Source organism: Trachemys scripta, chromosome 10 (genome assembly GCF_013100865.1).
Source record: "Trachemys scripta elegans isolate TJP31775 chromosome 10, CAS_Tse_1.0, whole genome shotgun sequence".
Taxonomy (NCBI): domain Eukaryota; kingdom Metazoa; phylum Chordata; order Testudines; family Emydidae; genus Trachemys; species Trachemys scripta.
In genome coordinates this window covers 29861140-29889082 of record NC_048307.1, presented here as the reverse complement: position 1 = coordinate 29889082, position 27943 = coordinate 29861140, and the positions used below count along the sequence as shown (strand labels likewise).

General features: G+C 45.0%; 1 protein-coding gene across 1 annotated transcript in view; it reads left to right on the top strand.

Annotated features, from left to right (window-relative positions):
• Nucleotides 1–27943, top strand: part of LOC117884498 (syntaxin-binding protein 4-like) — a gene marked incomplete in the record, with an annotated part of 124372 nt that overhangs the window by 71457 nt on the left and 24972 nt on the right. The window contains 11 exon segments of the mRNA XM_034784928.1: nucleotides 13–139; nucleotides 4185–4326; nucleotides 4564–4670; nucleotides 5182–5335; nucleotides 6779–6851; nucleotides 12064–12161; nucleotides 16668–16764; nucleotides 17586–17713; nucleotides 18528–18620; nucleotides 20167–20232; nucleotides 24847–25035. Of these exon segments, the coding sequence (XP_034640819.1) occupies nucleotides 13–139; nucleotides 4185–4326; nucleotides 4564–4670; nucleotides 5182–5335; nucleotides 6779–6851; nucleotides 12064–12161; nucleotides 16668–16764; nucleotides 17586–17713; nucleotides 18528–18620; nucleotides 20167–20232; nucleotides 24847–25035 (1274 nt within the window).

Sequence of the window (27943 nt, the reverse complement as noted above, 5' to 3'; positions counted from 1 at the left end):
TTTGTCCTTTAGGTAGATATTTGGAAAGTACATCCTCGGGGTCTTCGTCACGTTCCCAGAGTCCTCTGCTGCTGAGCCCTGCAAATTCTCATGGCCCACTCATTGGAAACTTGGCTCATTCCCCACAGTCAAGCTCGCAGTATGTACCATATTACTCAACACTAGAGCTCTTTAGGAATTTTTCAGTTACATTTTTTTTTCATTGGAAAATTCTGATTTGTCGACAGCAAAACCAATCAATCTCACAATGTTGGAAAAATATGTTGGAAAACTCTGAAGTTGTCAAAATGTATTTTTTGGCCACTTTCTAAATGAAAAATTCTGTTTCCCAGTTCAAAATGACTTTTCATTGTGAAATTTAAGCAATTTAGATTTTGAAAGTTTTTTAAAAAGAAAAAAGGTAGAAATCAAATTGAAGAATTTTGAAATTACATGTTTCAATTGACCCAAACTAAAAACTTTTTGGTACTTTGATTCATGAAATTTTTTGAAATTTGGACTTTTTGTCCCAATTTTGAATGGTAAGAAATTTAAAACTCTCAAAAATATTAATGGGACAAGGAAACCGGCTCTAAGTTACACAGGCATCAACTCATAAAGTCTGCAGGCTTGTCTGTTTCTAGAACATTATTTGTATTGCTGTAGTGCTTATAGACCCCGAGAGGGCCCCATTGCCAAAAAAGTGTCAAAGTTGTCTATGCAGTGTAGCTGTAGCCGTGTTGGTCCCAGGATATTTGGGTGAGGTAATATCTTTTATTAGACCAACTTCTGTTGGTGAGGGAGACAAGCTTTTGAGCTACACAGACCCGAAGAAGAGCTCTGTGTGGCTCGAAAGCTTCTCTTTCTCACCAACAGAAGTTGGCCCAATAAAAGATATTACCTCACCCACCTTGTCTTTCAAAGGCGTCTAGTGGTTTGGGGGGCACAACCTGAGACACCTGAAAGGGCCTTATTTTCATAAAGTGCAGCACTCCTGCCCTCTAAAAATCAGGCCCTTTAAAGAGGTCTCAACTTGGGCTCCTCAAAATTGAAGAACCCCAGATCGATAGTCGCCTTCTCTCTTTCCCTCTTTCTCTTTAAAACTATCCTCTAATATCCAGGGCTTGTCTGCGCTTAGAATGCTCCAGGAGCACAGCTGCGCCACTGCAGCGCTTCAGCATAGACGCTACCTACCGGGATGGGAGGGTTCTCCCATTGGCGTAGGGAATCCACCTCCCACAGAGGCAGTAGCTAGATTGACAGAAGAATTCTTCTGTCGACCTAGCATTGTGTACACGGGGACAGTTTAAGCACAGTGCTCAGGGGCGTGTATTTTTCACACCGCTGACCATCAGAGTTAAACCAACTTAATTTTCTAGTGCAGATCAGGCCCCAGTATTGTCTTCGGATACATTGACTGTATCTGCTCATGTACTGGAGGATGGATAAGCAGTCATTCGGTGACTTTCATACTGTTGCACTCTATGTTGTTTTTAATATTATTATTTATCACTTGTATTACGGTAGCCCCTAGGAACCCCAGTCATGGACCAGGACCCCATTGTGCAAACACAAAGCACAGCCACCGCCCCAGAAAACTTAGCCTACTGTGCTATAGGCAGCAGGGACCTACAGACTGCACGTACTCCATTTGCATCCCTTTAAAGGTGAGGGAGAGCCCAAGGCTTACAGACGTCTGAGAGGCCAACATGGCACGTCTTTTACAAACATGCCCTTGGTGGAGACGGCCTGTAAGGCTACGGCTGTTTTTGGCAGATCATGGCCTCGTGATCCATTGCTCCACCCTCGGGCAGACATTTCCACCAGTACAAAATCAATGGCAGTGCTACCCTTCTGACCTGGCAGCATTTCACACCTGCTCTGCGCTGGGGGGAGGGAGAGGAAATGGCTGCACAAGGGGCTAGGGAATGGAGAACCAGGCCTTTTATTTCTATGGAGTGTGGCACTTTGTGTTGTGTCTATATGTTTTAGTTCCAAGCTTCCTATTTTCTCGAGTACAAAAACCAGGGTCTGCTATGTGCAGGGAGGGCTCTGCTGCCGGCTCCACCTATAGGAGTGACTGGCACTGTTAAGGTTTGCATTAACATTGGTACTTCGAGTGTGGCATCTCCGATTAGGCCCTGCTGCTTTTCTTCCTTGCGCTAGTGTAAGTCAGGGGTAATTCCCATGACTGGAGTGGCCACCCACCCCCATGAGAGGAAAACCAGCCCCTTAGTTCAGACACAGAAAATCCACTTAGCAGGTGAACTCCACAATGTGCCCAATATCAGTTCTTTATTAGGGATTTGCAGAGGACAAATATTTGGCACAGAAGGCTTTAAGCTGCTTGCATAAACGGACTCATGCCTGGAGACATCCATACAGAGGAGAGAACTGCTCATCTATTTGGCAGCCATCTAGACCGCCTCGCTCCACAAGTAACCCTGTTTACCGCACAGCATAGACAGGAGGTGACCTGGTTTGGTACTCACGTAGGTGCATGGTGGAGGTGTCCAATACAACAGTGTTCAGCGACCGATAAAGCAAAAATTCTGCTAGTCTCCACCTAGGGTGACCAGATGTCCTGATTTTATAGGGACAGTCCCCATATATGGGGCTTTGTCTTATATAGATGCCTATTATCCCCTGTCCCGATTTTTCACACTTGCTATTTAGTCACCCTATCTCCACTTGAGGGATGTAGAAGAGGGTAGGCAGGCATGAAATAGCCACCTATAAGAAACACCAGCATTCAGACCACTTGAAATCTCAGATCTTGGAGATGATGAGCATGTGTGCAACTATCTATGGTATAATCTTGACTCTTACAAAGTAGTGACTCCTTCTATTCTGTACAGGCCCTTATGCTGCACTCATCACCCTGGCAGCTGGACATCTTCCAGCTGTGCACTAAGCAATAGGACTAACATCTGCAATGTATGGTTTATTCTCTTCCTTACCTCTTCCCAGATAGTGCAACGGATGTGCTTTTTTTTAACCACTATGTTCTATGGCATCTTATTTCCTGAAAAGATTTCTTTTAGAAGTTTCCTTTGTTATAAAAATATGACACGCCCACACTCTTCGCAATATTCTGTGTTCCCCAGGTTGTATGATAGCCACGAGTTTAAAGGGATGGGGCTGTTTAGAAGTATGGAGAAGTTGTTATCTCTTGTGGTGATTGCATAGTTCAACAGATCACATAGTCATCGTATTGTATTGTGAGCTATCAGGAAATTAAAAGATCATTCATGTGACAGATTGCTTACAGGTTATTATATGGATGTGGTTAGAAGACTTGATCTTAGAAGAGAGAGAACCAGTTAGTTACCACCTTTATTTACTAAGGATGAGTGGCCTTATCAAGTGGTTATGCCCACTGTTGCTCTTCGAGTAATGGCAGCCTTTCCTACTCCTCCAGCACCTCCACGCTTTGTCCCATGCTGACCCCCACGCATAGGGAAAACTCCCTAGCAATATTTACCAACCTACCCACAGTATTCACTTCTAAATCCCTCCCTCAAACCTGCCTCTGTTGTCGTTCCTACAAATCATTCCCTCCTGGCATTGATTAGGCAAGTAACTGGCTATGACTTCAGCTTTTCTGCTGAACTTCATTTTATTATTACCCTCCCCGCCTATCCCACTGCCACCCCACTGATCTGTTTCATCAATCTGTTGTGTGCTGCATACCATGAAGATTGTAAGCTGTTTGGGGTAGGGAATCTCTTCTTCATTACTTGTCCAGACAGTGCTGATCACAATGAGCTCTGGTCCTCAGTTAGGGTTCTTAAGAACTACCATAATACAAATAAACAACAATAACAGTAACAACATTTATCCCCATAAAAGTAGTGAATACTCCTCCCCCCCCCCCACACTCACCTATAAGCACCTGAAGCTTTACCCGTTTCTAGTCCTAAACTCAAATCAAACGTATTCTTGAGGTTCAAAATGGTTTTAATAAGTGTTTTCTGCACTCCCATTTTCAGGTAGAGTGGAGGAAAAGAGGAGGCAGAGGGAGAAGAGGTTGAGAAGGATAGGGAGATTGCAGATTTAGGAACAAAACCAAATGTAGAACTTTTCATTCAGCAGTGGTGGTGACTTGCTAGAACTCTACTGTGTAATTACAGATGTACTCGATGACTCTATAGAATAAAACTGACCACTGTTGTGTCTTCTGCTAACTCTTCTGTTCCTTGCAGCTACTCCGTTGAATCAGGGATTCAGTGCATCTACATAGCAAAATCCTCTGGGTTGGGGTTGACAATCAGTGGCGGATCTAACAGGCCAGAGGGTCCCATGATTTATGTTCAAGAGCTTATGCCAGAAGGGGACTGTTACAGAGTAAGTCAACAGCATGGAGGGCTTCTGTGACCTATGAAACAGGAGTCTTTCCTGAAAGCTCCAGCTGTTCGGAAGGAGCTCTCATTGGGATGGGTGAACAATCTATGGCATGGGGTAATAAGGATGTGTATTGCAGGAGAATACTTTGAGCAGAGTGTCACTCTTTTTCTGATGAACTAATCCTTGTGGATAAAGCTTGATGCTACACAGATGCTTGATGCTGTCTCCCTCGTTTAGGATGGGCGGCTTCGGCCTGGTGATCAGCTAATTGCCATCAATAAAGACTCTTTGGTGGGCAGCACATATGAAGAGGCCAGAAAAATACTTGCAAAAACCAAATTCAGGTAGGCACGCACCAGCAGCCCAGGCGAATAAGTTCCTTGGGTACAAAAAGCATTTCCTATTATTGTCAATAAAGGCCATATCTTGTGATATCTGCTGAGTGTTAGGTAGGAGACCTGCACATAGTTCTAAGCTTAAGGTGCAAGAAGAACCTCCCATATTGGAGACCTTCATACTTCAGGAGGTCTTGAGTAGCTTCATACTTCAGTAGGTCTTGAGAAGGAGCTTCTCACTTCATAATCAGGAATGGCAGGCGTCCTTCCCAACCTGTCAGTCTTCGTATTGCTTTGCAATGAGTGTGTTCCATCACACAGACCTTCCCAAAATTCTGCAACAGAACTTGGGCTCTCATAAGAAGCCTCTCTGATGAAGACAGCTGTAATATTGTTGCGTGTTACACAGGCAATTAATGAGCTTAGCTCAGAGGAAAGACCACAGAGCTATTCCTGTGAAAGTTCTGAAACCTTAAGCATGTGTAGTTTTTAAGCACTAACAAAACTTGGTTATTTTCAGACATGAGGGAAACACAGAAGTGGCCTTTATTCCTGGAAGGGGACGGTTACATCCTGGACTCTCAGTTCATAACAGCATCCAATTGCCACCTCCTAAAGCCATGGGGAATGGTCTTAACTCTTGCAGGTTGAAAGTCCATGTGAGGTCACCTGAGGTACGTTGAAGTTCAGTATAAGACCACAGAGGCTGACCCCATGATTTCCATCTCCAATCGGATTACTGTTTTTAGGGACTCTGTGATAATCTTTCCGGATTAGCTGTTTGGAAAGTCAGCAGTGTGGACTTGTTTGGCTCTGTTTGCTCTCATATGGAGTTGGGTATTTTACATCTGAGATATTGTTTCTTCTGGTTTGGGGTGACAAAGGATCAGTCAATTGAAGTGATGCGTTTGAAGGTCGCTGAGATGTGTTTTCATCTCCAGAGTCCTGGTTCAAACCTGTTTTCAGAAGTCACAAGTGAAAAAAGCAATTGGTGACAGTAACTCAGTGAATACCTGGCCACATTCAGCAACCATCAAATTCTGCACCGTCAGCACTCGTTCCTCATGAGGCGCAGCACTATACTGTATTTCCTGAAGCTAGAGGTGACTAGGAGATTTGGCCATGCAGCTCCCATCAAAATCAATGAGTCATGTGGTTAAGTATGTAGCATGGCAGGTTACAGTGAGGGCTAGCTCCAGTGTTATAGAAGGAGCTTGTAAACAGTCATCACCGTGCATGGGGCACTGATTCATTGCCAAGTAACCTCCTAGCTTTGGTTGTGTTGTATTTCCACAGTTCTCACCCTTTTCCATACCATAGACTCAATTGGGACCCCTTTCCTATTTAATATTCTGATTGCAGCTCTGTGACCCCAGGTTGAGAGTCCCTGCTGCATTTGATCCCAACATGTCCTTGTAGATAGCTCTGCTTTCTGTCCATTGGGTAATACTAGAGGTGCCCTTAAGATCATAGAATAGCAGGATTGGAAGGGACCTCAGGAGGTCATCTAGTCCAACCCCCTGCTTGAAGCGGGACCAATCCCCAGACAGATTTTTGCCCCAGATCCCTAAATGGCCCTCTCAAGAATTGAACTCTCAACCCTTAGTTTAGCAGCCCAATGCTCAAATCACTGCTCCCATCTAGGATGATCCAAACTCCCTCAGAATCCATGGATGTCTTGGATATGTAGGATTTTAAACAAACCCCGGTGGCTACAACACGCCGGGTCATCCTTGGTGTGATTCCACTGCTCTCAGTAAAGTTACTTCAGTTTAGCCTCCTGTGTGTGCAATCATCTGGGAGATTCTTAGATCCCACAGTAATGAATGTGGGAGTTAGGCGCACAAAACTTTTGAAGATCTGGGCCTCTGGGACTATTATTGACACAATCCCCTTTTACTCCAAAACAGGACTCTTGTTTGGTTCATCATCATTGTTCATGCTCTCTCTCTAGCACAATAGGTTCACATGGTGCTTCACGCAAGAGATGGTTAAGTCTGATTCCTTAGGGAGCAACTGGGACCTATTGAGCTCTTTCCTCTACTTTTGCTTTTCACTTACACTGGCAGACTGGGCTCAGCATTTTGTCCTCTGTGCTATTTTGTTTTGTTTTTTAGACTAGACAAGAAAATCTCTTTCCTGTGCCTTCTCCATCCCCAGACATTTGCCCCCCAGAGCTCACAATATCAGGTAAGAGACATGCTTTCTTGCGATCTCCTCTGTTTGTGTAGGTGGCGAAGGTATCTAGTCCACAGATCCTCAGTATCCGAAGTAATGAAATGAAGCTTTAAATACCTACAGCAGTCAGGGATGGCTCTAGGCACCAGTGCTCCAAGCACGTGCTTGGGGCGGCACTTTCCAAGGGGCGGCACTCCGGCTCCTTTTTTTTTTTTTCCTGCTTGGGGCGCAAAAAGCAGGGAGCCGTCCCTGAGCGGAGGTGAGCTGCGGCGGTGGGGGGCACGGGGAGGGCCGCAGGAAGTAACCCGGGGGGGGCAGAGGAACCGCTCCCTCCCAGCTCACCTCCTCTCCACTGCTGCCTGCTCCCCCAAGCGTGCCGCCGCTTCGCTTCTCTCCCCTCCCTCCCAGGCTTGCTGCGCGAATCAGCTGTTTTGCGGCAAGCCTTGGAGGGAGGGAGGGAGAGGGGAGAAGCGGAGCAGCGGCAGCACGCTCAGGGGAGCAGGCAGAGCGGAGGTGAGCTGCGGCGGTGGGGGGTGTGGGGAGGGCCGCAGAAAGTAACCCTGGGGGGGGCAGAGGAACCGTTTTTCCCCCCCCCCAGCTCACCTCTACTCCACCTCCATCTCCTCCCCTGAGCGCGCCGCCGCTCCACTTCTCCCCCCTCCCTCCCAGGCTTGCCTGGGAGGGAGGGAGGGGTAGGAGGGGAAATGCGGCACGCCCGGGGGAGGAGGCGGGGCCAGGGATTTGGGGAGGGGGTGGGAAGGGGGGGGGGAGGGGGCGGAGTGGGGGCGGGGCTGTGGGGGCATGGGAACATTTTTTTGCTTGGGGTGGCAAAAAACTTGGAGCCAGCCCTGACAGCAGTGTAGGTGGAGTTTAATAGTGTAATGACAGGGTCCAGTCCATTAGGATTGATTAAAGGCAATGGTACAATTAATGTAGGGCTCTATTCAGTAGTCATTAGATACCCCCATGTCAGCTTGTTTCTGGGAGCAGGGGCCTTTGCAGGGGTGACTGAGTGTCTTAAGGGATTAGCAATGGGATATAGAGCCTTTCAGCTCTAGGTCAGCAGTTCTATGTTGGGTTGGTAGTGATGGAACGTCACTGCAATTATCCAAAGGCTGTGTGAAATGTGGTTTTGGGATCAGTCCAGTGGCCAGATATCCTTACTGCAGTCAGCACTAACTGGCAGCCTTGCTGGTGGGACTGAATGGCCCTTGGAAGCTGAATTGCTATTAAAAAATAGATAAATCAGTGTTGCTTACAAAGCACAGCATGGCCCCAAATGGGAACACAATTCCATGATCATTGAGCCAAATAGGTTGCCTCCAACTATCCACAAAGAGGTAGTTGTAAATCATGGGAGAGAACAAGGGGGCTTTGTAAGTCTGTCATAATTGTCTCAGCATTCGAGGTTCACATGTAGGAAGATACTCATCTTTCAAATTATATTTTCCTCTGTGCTCACAGACGACTACATACCTCTTGCTGTCACATGTTTTTTTTTTTTACTTTGGTTTGAACAGAAGACTCCCTCCTTGCAGGTTTCTCTTCTGGCTGATGCTTGAGACTTACCATTTAAGATAAGAGCAGGTTAGAAACATTTCCAATTTTGAAAAATTTCAGTGGGAACATTTTTTCCACACACACATCAAACATATTTTTTGCGCGCACACACAAACACACGTTTCTTCCACTTAAGATCCCATTTTGTATAGTTCTGAATCCCAAAGTGGCTCGATCTGTTTGCACATTAAACACTTGAGAGCAATTTTCAAGCAAGCACAAAAATCAGCAAACTCAGCTTAAGCACGCAAATAATCCAAGGCATGCATGAAAGTTGGGGTTTGCAAATGTGCATGCGCCAACCCCGGCCAGTGTGATATCTGCGTGCTTGTTTCAGATACATGCTAAAATGCACATGATCTATTTTCTCCAATGGAGATTGTGCATTAGTTGAAGATGTAGAAAGTTTTGCGGAAGAAGAAACTGAGCCCTCTGGCTGATCCTGAGGCATTTCTGGCTTAAATAACACATTCCCAGCTCAATATTTTTTTTTCCTTTAGGCATTTTGAGCCCCTACTCTATATGCTCAGAGATGTTTGTATTTGCTTAATAAGAAAAAGAAAACGAATAATATCTACAGAAGCACATCTGATCTGTTGGGCTCATGGTTCTGCTCCCCCAAGAAGTAAATGCTTTATCTGCCATGCTGCTTGTCCTTGTGCATTTCTACATCTGCTAATGCTGTCAGACTACTCTGCGATACACAAAACTATTTTGAGACAGACATTCATATGGAGTAATGTTCCTTGGGAACTGAGGTCCTAATTAGCCTGATACTTTGAATTGATGATATAGCGAAATAGTCTTAATCAATATAAATGTCTCTCTTCTCCTGCCATTTGGGCAGTTCATAAAAAGAATTACTGCCCTCAGTGATGTGATGGCAGGTAAAGTCGCACTGGGATGAGTTCTGGCCTCACATAAGTCTTCACTATTCTTGTTGGAGTCTGTGGAAATTGCAGAGATACACACAGTTCAGTGGCCCTATAGATAATCTTCAACATGATACCGTAAACTTTATTCTGACACTGCGGGTGCACCGCACCAGGGATAAAGGTGGGGAGTTTACCCCATGCTAGCTAACATGTGGTAACTAATATGTGGTAAAACATCCTAGTGTGGGCAAGGCAGTTTGCACATGTGACCAGGTATAAGGGGAACCTACAGGTTACCTCAACCAACCACTGTGTGAAAGCTACCCCTGCTTTAGCCACACTGGTTTTCACTATGTGATTGTCACCACGCTTTAGCTACCACCTGGTGAAACCCCACCTTTCTCCTAGTGCAGACAAGGCTTATGACAGACTCTTTCCCACTCCCACACTGCATTCTGCATTGGTGTTCGAGAAGAGATCCTTTGGTTGAAACAAGAGAGAGCTGCAGGCAGGAAGGTCTGTTAAGGGCCCTCCACTCTGAAATATGCTTCCCCACACTGGTAAGGCCCCAGACCTGCTTTGTTAACCCCCAGGACATGCTGTCAAGAACATATTTCCTCTTGAAGGGGAGGGTCTGAAGGGACGGGCCAAGGCCAGCCTATGGGGGGCAGTTGTTAGTCTATCTACATAGTAGACCTGTGAGGCAGTGTAGTCTGGTGGACAGGGCCCTTGACTGACTGACTGACTGTCAGTCAGGCAGACTGGGTTCTATTCCCAGCTCTGCTATGTAACCCTTGGCAAGTCACTTCTCCTTTGTGTCCCCCTCCCATCTTTTGTCTGTCTAGGCTGTAAATTCTTTGGGGCAGGGGCTGTCTCCTGCTCTTTTTCTGTACAGCGCCTCGCAGACTAGGACCCTGATCTCAGTTGGGCTGCTAGTCATACAAATAGTATAATCTAGGCTGAGAATCATCTCAGGCAGTCCATTACAGATGTCCGCTTTTAATAGCGGGTGTTACGAGTGCAGCGAAGGGCACAGAGTTCTGAACAGGCCCCATTATACATTGGAATAAACAAATAGTTTTGGGGGGACAGGAGCTTAGTCTGAAATCTGAATAAGTCACTGGGGCCTCTTGACTGATCACCGGTGCCTGGTGGCCTTCAGGATTGCCTGGGATGTCTGTGTTGAGAGTTTATGAGCAAAGCCACATGGAGCTAATCCCGATTAGCAAGGAGTTGAAGGGGAATGATCTGCCCTTGAACCTACACAGCATGGGACTGGGTGACCAATCCAGTGAACCCGTTTATTACCTCAGGCCCTGCTTCCCAGCTGCTGGCATTAGCGGGACAGATAAATATCAGGATTAGGAGGATTACGCTTGTGACCGCACCTCTGCTGCTTTTCCCGTGTGTTTCCATAAAATCTTCTCTTCACCTGAGAGTCACAGTGAGTGGCATTTTTTCAAAAGTACCTGAGTGAGTTAGGAGCATGTGTCTCACTGATTTTTTTTTTTCAACATGACTTGTGCTCCTAAATCCCTTGTGCTTTGGAAAATCCCACACACTGATTTAAAACAGCAGGAGGTCTTTAAGGCGATCTGGGTATCAGTTTCTTTGTTAACCTGTGCCCCAGTTCCCAGGCATTGCAAAGATGAAAGAAAATGGCTCTTGGACGCTCTTCTATGGACACGATCCTGTACCTCTGAAGTCCATGGGAATTTTCTCACTGACTCTGGTGTGAACAGGGTCAGGTTTTATAAGCCTTTTTTGTTATCAGATTCAAAGAGCTTCATTAGCAGGGTCTTAAAAGGAGCGGTGACATTACCCATTTTTAGAGTCCATCTGGACCTCCCCTTAAATGAGCAGCAGTTTCTGCAGTCCTCTTCTGGAGGGGTCTGTTGGGGGCTGCAGGAATTAACTGAATTGTGGGATTTTCCTAAGCACAGGTCCCACTGAAGTCAACGGGACTTGTGCTCCTAAGTCATTTGGGCACTTTTGAAAATGCCCCCTGTAATGAAGAGCAGATTGTCAGCGGCCGGGTCTCTCTCCCAATGCCTCAGTCATTTTCTCTGACGGAGACACTTTACCGTTTCCCTTCTGACAATACAATTTCTATTGTGGACACAAGCATTCTCCAGCCTCATCTTAACTGTACACCCTGCACATACTATGCAGCCTGCCCAGTCTGAGTGAAAGGGAGCTGGTGCTTTTCATAACAGTAACGCAGGGAGAAATCCTGCAACACGTTTTCTTGTGTGTTTTTAACCTGTGAATTCTCTCTTTAATGGGAGTTGGGAACACTTCTCTGAGACCACACTCAGCCCAGCACTTACATAAACCTTACTTTGAATCTGGGTTAGAACTCCTGGGCTAAGGGGCCGGGGTGGATTTTTATAAAACCCCACTGGTTGGGTTTTGGTTTTGTAAAACCGAAGCATAAATTGGGGTGGTCGGAATCCAGGTTGAATTTTATTCAAATCACCAAAGTTCAGAGTCCCAGGCCTCATATATAAACTTCTGGCCAAGATTTTCAGAAGCGACTTGTAATTTTAGTTGCCTTCATTTGTGATGCCCAAGTGGAGATTTTAAAGTGTCCTGGTTTTCAGAGAGTATTGAGCACCCATCCTCTGAAAATCCTGGCCTCTGATTTTAGCCCATCTGTACTTGAAACATATTTTATGCAATGCCAAAGCCCTGAGCTTAGTTTGGGACGCGCCTTGTCAACATCTCTCTTTCCCCCCCCCCCCCAACCTCCCATGCTCTTCCACTAATGATTGCTTAATGTTATTTAGCGCCTGCTTCACCTTCTAGTCAGAGAGCAGCTTCGGGCAGCAAACCGAAAGTAGCGCTGGATCCCCATATTCGACTCAAGGATGGGAAAGTCGAACTGGTAAGTTAAAAGGCTTCCTGCTTTGAAATTGAGATTTTATGCTCAATAAAATGATGGGGGATCCCAGACTACATGGTGCCAGCTCCTCCTACTTCTTTCCAGCTGCTAAATTGCATTAAAAGATGCTAAAACTACATAAGCACTTCCCTCATATTGCTTTTCCAGGAAGGAAATTGCTGTAATTTGTATGAGGATGGTTAAGGGAAGAAGGATCAGGTGATGGCAAATGAGAGAGGAGGTGGGGCCAGGCGGTGGTAGATGGGAGGGGAAGTGAAGTTGGATATTAAGTTGTGGTTCATGCTATGAAAGTCTGAGAACCACACTAATGTTAAGATATCCAGGCAGTCCCAGGTCAAGCAAGATTAGGGATTGAAACAGGAGACTCATGGGTCTCTGCCTCAGAGATCATTTTGTGGGCCCCAGTCCAATTCAGCATTCCGTGTTAATAGAACAGCATCAATGTCCTGCTTGGAGACAGCTGCTTCTCTGCAGGAATAGGTGAGGTGCCTTTGGAGATAATGGGCCAAAAAATGTTGAAGGCCAGAAGAAAACATAAACACAAAATAGAACAGCAAAAAAAGAACACTTTCTGTGTCTTCAGATCTTATAGACAGCAAACCAGGATGCAGGGGCAAACTCAGTCCTGGTCTGAAAGCTAGAGATGGTTCAAAAATTTCAAAGAAAAAGTTTATAATTCAAAAATAGCCCTTTTTGGGTGTTTTTAGAAATTATTTCAGTTTTTCAACAAAATCAGAAATGAAAAAAAATTACCATATTTGGTTTTCTCTTGCTTGCTTGCTTTCCTAAACGGCTGAAATCCTGTTTTGTTTTCCTGTCATTTAAAAAAAATGGAAACCAGGACACAAAAATCCTGCAAAAAAACATTACAAATGAAAATTGGTCAAGTTTGAACCCAAAATGGAAAAATATTCTGATTAGTTTATTTGTTTTGCAAACCTGTTTTTTCCTTTTTTCTTCTGGCTCTAATAAGGAGGACAATTGTATTGTCTTAGTGGGAGTGTCATCCTGGTATGCCACATCTCAGTTGGGGCCATTGTCTTTACCATAATATTGCTGGGTTGAAATTACCTTCCAGATAGATGACTGGATAAAACTGTACTCCATTTTTGTCCTATGTTTGTACGGCACCTGGCAGAGTGGGGCCCTGGTCTAGCAGTAGGGCTCCTAGGTGATACTGTATACAACTAATAATAATGGCTGAGCTCCAAATACAAGTGGTAATGGTTTGATACAGACTTCATTGCATTTGTGAATACACAGTATTCTAGTTTATGGGTGAATGTGGCATCCCATACATACCAATAGGCAATATATTATTCTGTGGTGTCCAGCCCCAGACCACTGGTAACTGGCATTGGTAATAGTGTAAAACATTTGAAAGAGACCATGAAGCATAACTACCTAAAAATGATGCTGATCATTTTATTGCATGCAAGAAGCTAGTACGTTCTCTTGCTGTATGTTTGTATAACAAGGAGCAAGGTCATTATTTGCAACTCCACAAGTACACACAGTACACAAGCACTCTTGGCAGCTGCAGGGCAGGTGAAAGATTAGGACTGGGAGTGCCAAGTGAGAGGATCTCAAACTTGAAGAATGATGGAAAAGTTGGAGAATGATTGCAATAGGGCTTTGTCCAAACCTGGACATTGCCTTATTTACTTTGTTTTGTAATTTTCTGTCTTTGCTCAAGCCATCTAAAGGTATTTGGTGGAAAAAATGTTTGTTTGTTTTTTAGGCTGTTAATCTTTGGCAATATGCCATTTATTTTATATGTGGTGGTATATTCTCAAATCAGTGCACAGACTGTACCTTGGTGTCTATGCACTGAGATCCCATGGACGCACATGTGGAGCTGCGAATATATCTAGGTTTCTCAGCTTGAATCTTTCCCAATTCTGTTGCACAAACATTATGTTCGGGCTCATGATGACGGTGTCAATGAAAGGCATTGGGGTTAGTATGTCGCTTGCTTTTAGGAGAGATTAAAATACCACAAACCTAGTCTGACAGAATCTGGTGCCTACTTGTTTGCATAGGAATAAATCTATAGCACTGGGTCACGTGACCTAATCTGCACCTACATCATCTAGTGCTGGATTCAGTCTGCTCCATCTGATTCCCCTTTATTCTAATCCAGAACCTGACCTGGGTGTATAGGGCTATTAATAGAGGCGTGAGTCATAGTTCAGGTAATGTGAGATACAGACACAGTGCTCAAAACATTGATTACATTATTAGGATCACAGAGCTCATCCAGTACAATTAGGTTCAAGTCCTAATCTGATTAATGAGATAGAGGGATAATAGGCTTCTACCAAACTATCAGAACAGGTCTTGTGAAAAAATGACACTGTTGCACCATATCTGAGTTCAGTTTGCGGTCAAGAAATATCTGCGCCATTCCTCCAAAATTCTGAGATGTAGAGGATGCCAGACCTGAAACAGGGAAGACACAGTGTGACAGCATCACATGGATTAGAACCTACAGGCATTTGAATTCTCCTGGCTTGGCTTTGTGTCCAGAGAGCCCCTAAAATCTCCCATGTCCTCCTCTGGCAAGGTTATTGTTGGCACTAGTGTTACACATCTATAGAGAGCTTTTGATTCAGAAGGACCCCCCCTTCCACTATCTGTGGGTCCAATCCTGCTCTCATTGAAGTTGAGCACTTTTTGCTATGATGGCCTAAATTCTCATTACTCTAACCTACACCCATTTCGTACTGCTAGAGCCATATAAGTGGGCCTTCGTGTAAGGGGACGTCTACACGGAAACTGCTACAGCTGCAGCTGCTCTTCTGTAGCCCTACAGTGTAGACGCTACCTAAACTGACAGGAGGGGTTTGCCTGTTGGGGTAGGTAATCCCCCTTCCCAAAAAGCAGTAGCTAAATTTACGGAAGAGTTCTTCCATCATCCTAGCGCTGTCTGCACCGGGGGTTGGATCAGCACACCTACGTCTCTCAGGGGTATGAATGTGGATGTAGTTATGCCAGTGTACGTTCCCCGTGTAGACCAGCCTTAAGCAAGAATCAGGCCCAATATAACAATGTGTCAAGATGTGCTTGAAGTGCTGAGGATCTAAAGAATGTTGTGGGGTTTTTCCTAGTTTAAAGTATTTTGATAAAACATTCCAATCCTCTTCAAAGGATGGGGACCAGAACTTACTGGTGACTAAATAGTGAGGCCTAATTAACTTGATTGTCCTTTGGGTTTCTTATTCTCAACCATTTTATATCAAATATGAACACCCCGCCCACCCGTACTGTATTTTCTTGTAATGTGATGGATACAGTCTATAAATGTACCACCCACCCCAAGGTTATCTCCCCACCCAGGCTTTTGGATAGGTACAGCGTCTGTCATGAGTATCTGGTTCTATTATTCCTGTTGGTGCTGATACAGCTTGCTGGGCAAGACACACCTTTTCCAGGCATAGAGGCTAGCATTTGCTGCCACCTCATGGTGGACAAAGCAGTTGCCTTTTCAGTTTGGAATCCCAGGAAAATCAGGAATGTAGCATGTGGGTACAACGTTTCCTGCTAGAAATGCACGATGCTTCTCATTTAGAATTCAGGGTTGTATTTTCTCATTGGTCTCTACTTATTCTGGCTTTAACACAAAGTTGCTTCATTTATAAGGAGCATAGCACACTTTGCCTTGCACTTTAAAAGCTGTGTTTCTGAATGCCATTTTATTTCCCCCAAGAGGGATTCTCCAAGGTTGTGGGCCCAAGCTGGAGAAAATCCAGAATTTCCCATGTGTCTATCGGTTAGAGAAGGGGACAATACATGGCTTCTAATCTAGGCTCTGTCACTGACTTGCAGCAGAACGGGACCGTGCATTAGTCTCTGTGTCCCTCAGTCCTGTCATGTATAAAATAGAAATAACATGGATTTGTTTGTCTGTGTTGCTGCGGTGAGGTTTGATTAATTAATGTTTGTGTCTTCTACACAAAATAAAGAAACCAAAGAAACAATAAATAATAATAACGTAGCTCTTTGACTGGAAGGCCCCATGGAAGCGTAAAGTATTATGACAATGCCTTCTGCAGAAAAAAGCAGTGAGACTTGTATTGTTTGCACACTGTAACCACGCCGAAGACTCATTCTAGGGAGTGAGCGAGCGAGCATAAATGGGAACCTGAAAGGAAGCTGAACTCTTAGCAGCACAGCCTCAGCTGGTGGAAATTGTCCATTGGTTTCACTGGAGCGAGAACAGTTTACATCAGCTGAAGATCTGTCCCATACTCTGTATGAAGTGCTCATGGGAAGAGATCAGAAGAGATGCAACATGGTTCCAGATCTAGGTGAGGAGGTGACATGGAGACCTAGGCCAGACCTGCTCCATGAAAAATCATGTTTACTGTGTGAATGATGATGAACTTGATGATAAATCCAGCTCAGACTGCCCTCCACCCCAACTCCTTCCAGAAAACTTGCATTCCTGTGGGGATTATTCTGTGGACTTGTTGCTTCTGTTTAAAGGTGCTGCAATATCTGGGTCTGGATGTGACCGAGGAGAAGAAGAAGCAATTACGGCAGAGTCTGATCACAGATTCGCAGGGAACAGTGGCCTATGGAGGTGAGCAGGGTGCTGCTATGTGCAATATAAGACAGAAGGCGCATTTCATCCCTGGTATAACGCCATTGACTGCTCTGGGACATGAGACATGCCACCTGGGAGGTGACAGCTAGAATAAAGAAACAGACACGACAAATCCTGTATCTTGGCAGGGAGTTAGACTAGATGACCCTTGCAGTCCCTTCTAACCCTACAGTTCAGTGCCCAGACAGGTTTTAGTTCAGATGCAATTTATTCAGTAACTGGTCACACAAGGAAAAGGCCTCTGACTGGTCCACATGTAAAATGGGAGTAACAGAGAGGGAGTGCACAGGCCCCTTCTCCTCAAACCTTCAGCCTGCTCACCAGCAATGGCAAAAGGAAGCTGCAAAAACAGAATGACAAACCTGCTTTATGTGGGCTGGCAGGAAATTGCTGCCCTCTAAGGTTTGGTAAAGTAACTCCTTTGTCTCTGCACTGAAGTGCAGCATTGCTTCCAAGTAGTTTCTCTGATGAAAATGCTAGGTGGTGGTTGTGGGGTTTTTTTTTTTTTAATCCTAAGCAATGCTTTCTAGAAAATTGGATAGAGGTCTCTAAACTATGGCTAGCAAAAGCATACTGCATACTGACCCTGTATTCAATAGACAGAGATTTGGGATGGGATAGAGAACCTTCTCTCTGCTGGAGGTGGTTGGGTTTGCTATAATGTTTGTAGTGATGGAAATGAAATGTATTACCTTCTCCTGGATAATCTGTAGTTTCTGTGAAAGTTGGCTGTGTAAACTCAGTTCCAGGCGCTCTCTCCTCATACTGTGACTACTCTCTCTCTTTTTCTCTCATAGATTTTCTTCAAGCACTCAGGGATCTGCTGCAAGATGAGCTGGAGGAGGCTGGCCTTGATGCCAGTTCTGTGCTATTCACTCAGCACGAAGTGGCCAGTTTATTGGATACATCTGCTTTTCACTCTCTGGTCAGCCTTAGCCAAATACTGTTTCTTGCTTTTCTTCCTAGCCTACTGCACTCTGCCTTGGTTCCAAAGCTCCTCTCAGATCAAAGACCTTCTGGGTCTTTCTGTGAGCTGATGTAAGAGAAAGGTATATACCATAAGATGATTTGGGACCAAGTAGCTGTATCCTGGATTCTTGGTCTGGATGATAGCTGTAAACTGTAGAAGAAAACAGCGACAGTGCTATCTTTCTCCAAAAGGCAGAGAAGGCAAAGACTAATGGGCTATCTTTCACTTATACTTTAGTTATAGAAAAGAGAGGCTAGAATTTCATCCCTTAATCATAAAGCATAAAGGAAATCCCATAGAAGACCTGACTTCCCATGCTTAATGAATAAAAAAAAAACCCTATGTAATGGTTTGAAGAAAGCTGCTGATGTCAATTTTCTAGCCATACAAAAGAAAAAATTACCACAGTAAAGCCATTCAAGATATTTCATTGCTTAAAGGGGCCATCTTATGTCACTTTGATGGTGATACAGAAGGAAAATTAGCCATGGTGAATCCATTCCAGCTATTGTCACTTCAGTAACACAGTGAGAATTAACTATTGTTCCAGCTGTCTCATGGCGTGGAGCCTGAATTCCTATGGAATACAAAACCACAATTAGATTATTTATTGTGACACTTATGTCATTTTGTAAGAACACAAACTGTCTGAAAATTATTTTGAATAATGATTGGTCGGGGTATGTCAAAAGTATTCATGCGTTGTAATCACATGCTCATGGTGAAAGATAAGCCGAACTCACTCACCGTGTGCACCAATGTGTTCCAGACTTTTGACTCTGTCAGCTGCACCGACGGTGAGGAACTGGAACAGCTTCAACTGGAAATGACAGATCTGCGGCAGGAAGTCCAAAGGCTGAAGGTAAGGCTTATCTTTTGAGCACGTTTTTCTGTCCTAGGCATTTTGCCATAACTCAGTTCAAATATAGTGGATGTAACAGTGTGACAATTAGGCAGGTCTTCTGTGTGTATCAGTCCTTTACGTTTCTAGGCATTTGTTGGAGGCAGCCACCATTTTGCGTTCAGTTCAATGCGCGTTGTCAAGGTTCCTTCCCCACTCTGAACTTTAAGGTACAGATGTGGGGACCTGCATGAAAACTTCTAAGCTTAACTACCAGCTTAGATCTGGCTTTGCTGCCACCACTCCCAAGTGCTAACTCCCTTCCCTGGGTAGCTTTGAGAGACTCCTCCACCAATTCCCTGGTGAACACCAATCCAAAACCCCTTGGATCTTAAAACCAGGAGGAATTAATCATTCCCCCCCCCTTTCCTTTCCCCCCACCAATTCCTGGTGAGTCCAAATCCAATCCCCTTGGATCTTAAAACAAGGAAAAATCAATCAGGTTCTTAAAAAGAAGGCTTTTAATTAAAGAAAGAAGGGTAAAAATCATCTCTGTAAAATCAGGATGGAAAATAACTTTACAGGGTAATCAAATTCAAAGAGCCCAGAGGAACCCCCTCTAGCCTTAGGTTCAAAGTTACAGCAAACAGAGGTAAACCCGCTAGCAAAAGGAACATTTACAAGTTGAGAAAATAAAGATAAACCTAACATGCCTTGCCTGGCTGTTACTTATAAGTTTGAAATATGAGAGAGTTGTTCAGAAGATTTGGAGAGCATGGAGTGATGTCTGGTCCCTCTTAGTCCCAAGAGCGAACAACCCCCAAAACAAAGAGCACAAACAAAAGCCTTCCCCCCACCAAGATCTGAAAGTATCTTGTCCCCTTATTGGTCCTTTGGGTCAGGTGTCAGCCAGGTTACCTGAGCTTCTTAACCCTTTACAGGTAAAAGGATTTTGGTGTCTCTGGCCAGGAGAGATTATGGTATTGTACACAGGAGGGCTGTTACCCTTCCCTTTATAGTTATGACACGCGTTGTTACAGAGGAGACACGTGTATGGTGCGTCCTCTCATCGAGACTTCATTTTTGTTCTTTCTTTGATTTTTTTCCTTTAAAAAAATGTTTAATGTGCCGAAAGGGAACACTCACTCTTTTTTTTTAATGGAAAACCCTAAAAGAAAATAAACATTTTTAAAATATCCAAAACATAACACAAATAATTCACATCTCATATTAAACCTAAATACACCCCCCACCCTCCCGATCTAACCTAATATTGACAGCTCAGCTGTTAAAAGCATGATGGTGACAAGGTGCATTTTTCAGATACATACAAGCTGTAGCCAATGAAAGGCAGTTTCAGAGTAAGAGTGCATCTAAAAATATGGCTGTTGTAGAGGAGAGCTGCAAGTCCGTAGTTGTGACTAGTGAATTAATTCAAGAAAGTCTTATTTCCTGCGTTATTCAGGAGATAGCCTAGGTGATCACAGTGGTCCCTTGTTGCTTTTTCATCTGAGTGAATGTGCTGTCAAACATGATGTGCCTGACCAAGTGAAAATCTTCCTCCTAGTCTCTTCTGAAGGAGGTGGAAAGCAGCAAGAAGTCAATGGAATATGAACTTCAGAGACTGAACCAGGTTAGTTTAGGGGTTACTTGTGAATTGTCCAGTGGAGGCAGTAGCCGGGCTCCATGGATGCAATCGCACCCACAGAAATCAGGCCCAGATGAGCCCTTCTACAGGCAGGGTTGCCGGGGGTGGGGGCAAAATCACACCTCTCAAGTGTCCTGCACCTGTTGTTTCCATTATCTTAGCCAAAGTGCAAAAGGCAGGCTCTGTTTTAATGTTCTCTGGGGTATGTCTACGCTGCAATAAAGAACCCACGACACCGAGTCTCAGAGCCTGGGTCAATTGACAGGCTCTTGAGGCTCGGGCTGAGGGCCTGAAAATTCACAGTGTAGACATTTGGGCTGGAGCCTGGGCTCTGAGACCCATCCCCCTCGCGGGGTTTCAGAGCCAGACTCCGGCCCGAATCTGAACGTACATAAGAACGGCCATATGGGGTCAGACCAAAAGTCCATCTAGCCCAGTATCCTGTCTTCTGACAGTGGCCAATGCCAGGTGCTACAGAGGGAATGAACAGAACAGGTAATCATCAAGTGATCCACCCCTGTCGCCCATTCCCAGCTTCTGGCAAACTGAGGCTAGGAACACCATTCCTGCCCATCCTGGCTAATAGCCACATATCCTCCATGAACTTATCTAGTTCTTTTTTGAACCCTGTTATAGTCTTGGACTTCACAACATCCTCTGGCAAGGAGTTGCACAGGTTGACTGTGCATTGTATGAAAAAATACTTCCGTTTGTTTGTTTTAAACTTGCTACCTATTAATTTCATTTGATGATCTCTAGTTATTGTGTTATGAGAAGTAGTAAATAACAATTCCTTATTTACTTTCTCCACACTAGTCATGATTTTATAGACCTGTATCATATCCCCCCTTAGTCGTCTCTTTTCCAAGATGAAAAGTCCCAGTTTTATTAATCTGTCCTCATATGGCAGCCATTCCATACCCCTAATCATTTTTGTTGTCCTTTTCTGAACCTTTTCCAATTCCAATATATCTTGTTTGAGATGGGGTGACCACATCTGCATGCAGCATTCAAGATGTGGGCTTACCATGGATTTATATAGAGGCAATATGATATTTTCTGTCTTATTATCTATCCCTTTCTTAATGATTCCCAACATTCTGTTTGCTTTTTTGACTGATGCTGCACATTAAGTGGATGTTTTCAGAGAACTCTCCACAATGGCACCAAGATCTCTTTCTTGAGTGGTAACAGCTAATTTAGATCCCATAATTTTATCTGTATAGTTGGGATTATGTTTTCCAATGTGCATTACTTTACATTTATCAACATAGAATTTCACTTGTCATTTTGTTACCCAGTTTTGAGAGATCCTTCTGTAGCTCTTCACAGTCTGCTTGGGACTTAACTATCTTGAGTAGTTTTGTATCATCTGCAAATTTTGCCACCTCACTGTTTATCCCTTTTTCCAGATCATTTATGAATATGTTGAATAGGACTAGTCCCAGTACAGACCCCTGGGGGACACCACTATTTACCTCTCTCCATTCTGAAAACTGACCATTTAATCTACCATTTGTTTCCTATCTTTTAACCAGTTACCAATCCATGAGAGGACCTTCCCTCTTATCCCATGACAGATTACTTTGCATAAGAGCCTCTGGTGAGGAACCTTGTAAAAGGATTTTGAAAATCTAAGTACGCTATATCCACTGGATCCCCCTTGTCCACATGCTTGTTGACCCCCTCAAAGAATTCTAGTAGATTGGTGAGGCATGATTTCCCTTTACAAAAACCATGTTAACTTTCCCCCTAGATATGAAGTTCACCTATGTGTCTGACAATTTTTTTCTTTACTATAGTTTCAAACCGTTTGCCCAGTACTGAAGTCAGGCTTACCGGCCTGTAATTGCTAGGATCACCTCTGGAGCCCCTTTTAAAAATTGGCGTCACATTAGCTATCCTCCAGGCATTTGGTACAGAAGCTGATTTAAATGATAGGTACAAACCACAGTTAGTAGTTCTACAATTTCACATTTGAGTTCCTTCAGAACTCTTGGGTGAATACCATCTGATCCTGGTGACTTATTACTGTTTAGTTTATCAGTTTGTTCCAAAACCTCCTCTAATGACACCTCAATCTGGGACAGTTCCTCAGATTTGTCAGCTAAAAAGAATGACTCAGGTTTGGGAATTTCCCTCACATCGTTAGCCATGAAGACCGATGCAAAGAATTCATTTAGTTTCTCTGCAATGGCTTTATCGTCCTTGAGTGCTCCTTTAGGATCTCGATCATCCAATGGCCCCCAGGTTGTTTTGCAGGTTTCTTGCTTCTGATGTACTTAAAACAAAATTTTGCTATTTACTTTTTGAGTCTTTAGCTAGGTGTTCTTCAGATTTCTTTTTGGCCTTTCTAATTATATTTTTACACTTTATTTGCCAGAGTTTATGCTCCTTTCTATTTTCCTCACTAGGATTTAACTTCCACTTTTTCAAGGATGCCTTTTTGCCTCTCACTGCTTCTTTTCCTTTATTGTTTAGCCACAGTGGCACTTTTTTGGTTCTCTTACTATGTTTTTTAATTTGGGGTATACATTTAAGTTGAGCCTCTGTTTTGGCGTCTTTAAAAAGTTTCCAGGCATCTTACAGGGATTTCACATTTGGCGCTGTACCTTTAATTTCTGTTTCACTAACTTTCTCATTTTTGTGTTCAACTTTCTGAAATTAAATCCTACAATGTTAGGCTGCTGAGGTGTTTTTCCCGCCACAGGGATGTTAAATTTAATTATATTATGGTCACTATTACCAAGCAGTCCAGCTATATTCAGCTCTTGGACCTGATCCTGTCTTCCACTTAGGACTAAATCAAGAATTCCCTCTCCTCTTGTTTCAGGTGGGAGTTGTTTTACCAACTCTGAGAGGCCAATTAAGTAAGAGAAAAAAAACTTTTGAAGTGATAATCAAGCTAGCCCAGTACAGACAGGTTGATAAGAAGTGTGAGAATACTTACAAGGGGAGATAGATTCAATGTTTGTAATGGCTCAGCCATTCCCAGTCCTTATTCAATCCTTTGTTGATTGTGTCTAGTTTGCATATCAATTCCAGCTCAGCAGTCTCTCGTTGGAGTCTGTTTTTGAAGTTTTTCTGTTGTAATATAGCCACCCGCAGGTCTGTCACTGAATGACCAGACAGGTTAAAGTGTTCTCCCACTGGTTTTTGAGTATTATGATTCCTGATGTCAGATTTGTGTCCATTAATTCTTTTGCGTAGAGACTGTCCGGTTTGGCCAATGTACATGGCAGACGGGCATTGCTGGCACATGATGGCATATATCACATTGGTAGATGTGCAGGTGAACGAGCCCCTGATGGTATGGCTGATGTGCATCCCATCCTGTGGTGACATGTACCCAGTCAATAGGGGGATAGTTGAAATCCCTCATGATTATTGAAGTTTTTATTTTATAGCCCCTCTACTCTCCCTGAGCATTTCATAGTCACTCACTATCCTGGACTGGTGGTCAGTAATATGTCCTTACTGCTGTATTCTTATTATTAGAGCATTGAATTACTATCCATAGAGATTCTATGGTACAGTATGGTTCATTTAAGATTTTTACTTCATTTGATTCTATGCTTTCTTTCACATATAGTGCCACTCCCCCACCAGCACGACCTGTTCTGTCCTTCCGATATATTTTGTACCCTCAAATTGCTGTGTCCCATTGATTGTCCTCATTCCATCAAGTTTCTGTGATGTCTATTATATCAATATCCTCATTCAATACGAGGCACTCTAGTTCACACATCTTATTATTTAGATTTCTAGCATTGGTATATAAGCACTTTAAAAACTTGTCACTTTTTAGCTGTTTCCCATTACATGATGGAATTGAATGGGACACTTTTTCATTTGACAGTTTCTCATCAGATCCTACCCGTATTTTATCATTTTCCATCTTCTCCTCCTTCCTAGGACATAGAGAATCTCCATTAATAGATCCTCCCCTAAGGGATGTCTCTGTCCGAACCACATGCTCCTCCGCACCTATCGGCTTTCCCCCAGCCCTTAGTTTAAAAACTGCTCAATGACCTTTTTAAATTTAAGTGCCAGCAATCTGGTTCCATTTTGGTTTAGGTGGAGCCCATCCTTCCTGTATAGACTCCCCCTTTCCCAAAAGTTTCCCCAGTTCCTAATAAATCTAAACCCCTCCTCCCTACACCATTGTCTCATCCACGCATTGAGACCCTGCAGTTCTGCCTGACTAACTGGCCCTGCATGTGGAACTAGAAGCATTTCAGAGATTGCTACCATGGAGGTCCTGGACTTCATCAACATCTACATTGCAACTTTTAGCCCTGCAGTCCAAGCCCCAGAGACTGATCTGGGTGACCTGGGCCAGCCGCAGCCATGCTGCGACTCCTTTATTGCAGTATAGACATACCCTGGGAGGTGCGTGCATGTGTGGGTTCCGGCCCTTTGCCACAATTACATGGAAGTTGCAAAGGAAAAATATTCATACTAGATGAAGGTTTTCTGTATGGTACCATGGGAAGAACAGCAGCAGCTTACCATGAGCAGCTCCAGGAACACTGATGGGTTGATATCTCGGTGGCTGGTGGGGATGCTGTGTTAACAAACTCTCCCTGCCGATTCCAGAAGGCGCTGGACTTCCTGTCTGAGAACCGGACCCTGCACAGCAAGCTGCAGGTGGCGGAGGTGGTGCAGCAGCAAGCCCACAGTGCAGAGCAGGACTATGAGGAAGTGATCCACCTGCTAGAGGCTGAAATCACTGAGCTGAAAACTCAGCTGGTAGGGAAGAAAACAAAGCATGTCTCCGAAGCAGAGGTAATGTACCCCCACGGCCCAGGAGGGGATGGTTGGGAACTCAATGGACCAGTTGGAAAAGCCTCTGGCTCTTACTTTTGACGCAAAATGTAATTGATCGATTGATTGTAATTTGTAAAACAGAGGCTAGTAGAGTCCCAAGGCTCATGTTGATATTTAATATGATTTCCAGTGACCAGATCAAAAGAAAAGACGTCTCCACAATAATTAACACCCAGGCTAGCTCCACTGCTAATTGCCATTGCTCCACTGACACTGCATGTGCACTAGCTGAGAATCTCACCCCACCCTCCATCCCTAAGCTCCAAACTCAGGCAAAAACCTCAAAAGAGAGATGTGTCTTGTACCAGGCCTGAAGGTCAATGATGGGGTTAGTGGGCTAGCATGAGGAGCAGATTCCATAATGGGGGCCTTTCATTAAGAGTGCCCAGCCCCCAGGTGGTTCAATCTAGGGACTGCTACCCAGCTGATCATAACTATCATGAGTAACGGAGAGAACCACAAGGGAGCCAGGTCTCAGACTGAGACCACACTAAGGGTATGTCTACACTACGAAATTAGTTCGAATTTATAGAAGCCGGTTTTATTGAAATCGGTTGTATACAGCCGATTGTGTATGTCCACACAATAAAATGCTCTAGGTGCTCTAGTCGGCAGACCGCGTCCACAGTACGAGGCTAGCGTCGACTTCCGGAGCATTGCACTATGGGTAGCTATCCCACAGCTATCCCACAGTTCCCGCAGTCTCCGCCGCCCCTTGGAATTCTGGGTTGAGATCCCAATGCCCGGATGATGCAAAACAGTGTCGCGGGCGGTTCTGGGTACATGTCGTCAGGCCCCTCCCTCCCCCGTCACAGCAACGGCAGACAATAGATTCGCGCCTTTTTATCTGGGTTACCTGGGTTACCTGTGCAGACAACATGGAGCCCGCTCAGCACAGCTGAGCTCACCGTCACCATATGTCCTCTTGGTGCCGGCAGACGTGGGACTGCATTGCTACACAGCAGCAGCTGCTAACTGCCTTTNTGGGGGGGGACCAGTCTGTGACAGTTGTTTGTGTCTCTCCCTGATGCACAGCCACCGTTGTTTATTTTAATTCCCTGTGCCTGTACGCCATGTCGTCACTCGGCCCCCCTCCCTCCTTCCCCTAGGCCGTCAGATACTACGTTTGCGCCACAGCTCGAGCCGAGAAGCGTTTCGCGCCTTTTCTTTGAATTCTGGGTTGAGATCCCAATGCCCGGATGATGCAAAACAGTGTCGCGGGCGGTTCTGGGTACATGTCGTCAGGCCCCTCCCCCCTCGTCACAGCAACGGCAGACAATAGATTCGCGCCTTTTTACCTGGGTTACCTGTGCAGACAACATACCACGGCAAGCATGGAGCCCGCTCAGCTCAGCTGAGCTCACCGTCACCATATGTCCTCTGGGTGCCGGCAGACGTGGGACTGCATTGCTACACAGCAGCAGCTGCTAACTGCCTTTTGGCGGTAGACGGTGTAGCATGAGTGATAGCCGTGGGGCTGGCAGCCGTAGTGCTGCATTGCACCAGCCCCTTCCAGGCGATGGTATATTATGACTGGTACCCGTCATCGTCATACTGGTATGGCTGTCAATCATGGCCACCTGGGCAGACATGCTACTGTTTTGATGATGACGGTTACCAGTCATAATATACTATTTTCTGCCAATTGCCCAATATTGTCTGCTAAGCACCCAGAAGAGGCCGAGGGCGATGCTGGGTGCTGGCGGACGTGGGGCTGGCAGACGTGGGGCTGCATTGCTACACAGCAGCAGCCCCTTGCCTTTTGGCAGATGATGGTATATTATGATTGGTATCCGTCATCGTCATACTGGTATGGCTGTCACTCATGCTGCAGCGTCGGCTGCCACCTTAAGATGTAAAAAATAGATTTGTTCTGTGTTCATTTGCTTCCCCTTCCTCCGTGAAATCAACGGCCTGCTAAGCCCAGGGTTTCCAGTTTAATCTTTGGGGGGACCATTCTGTGTGACAGTTGTTTGTGTTTCTCCCTGTTCCTGTACCTGTACGCCATGTCATCACTCGGCCCTCCCTCCCTCCCCCCCCCCCTCTCCTGGTCCATCAGATACTACTTTCGCGCCTTTTTTCTGACCAGGCGCCATAGCTAGCACTGGGATCATGGAGCCCGCTCAGATCACCGCGGCAATTATGAGCACTATGAACACCACGCGCATTGTCCTGGAGTATATGCAGAGCCAGAACATGCCAAGGCGAAACCCGGACCAGGCGAGGAGGCGATTGCAGCGCGGCGACGAGAGTGATGAGGAAATTGACATGGACATAGACCTCTCACAAGGCACAGGCCCCAGCAATGTGGAAATCATGGTGTCACTGGGGCAGGTTGATACCGTGGAACGCCGATTCTGGGCCCGGGAAACAAGCACAGACTGGTGGGACCGCATCGTGCTGCAGGTATGGGACGATTCCCAGTGGCTGCGAAACTTTCGCATGCGTAAGGGCACTTTCATGGAACTTTGTGACTTGCTTTCCCCTGCCCTGAAACGCCAGGATACCAAGATGAGAGCAGCCCTCACAGTTGAGAAGCGAGTGGCGATAGCCCTGTGGAAGCTTGCAACGCCAGACAGCTACCGGTCAGTCGGGAATCAATTTGGAGTGGGCAAATCTACTGTGGGGGCTGCTGTGATCCAATTTGCCAGGGCAATGAAAGACCTGGTGATAGCAAGGGTAGTGACTCTGGGCAACGTGCAGTCAATAGTGGATGGTTTTGCTGAAATGGGATTCCCAAACTGTGGCGGGGCCATAGACGGAACCCATATCCCTATCTTGTCACCGGAGCACCAAGCCACCGACTACGTAAACCGCAAGGGGTACTTTTCAATGCTGCTGCAAGCCCTGGTGGATCACAAGGGAC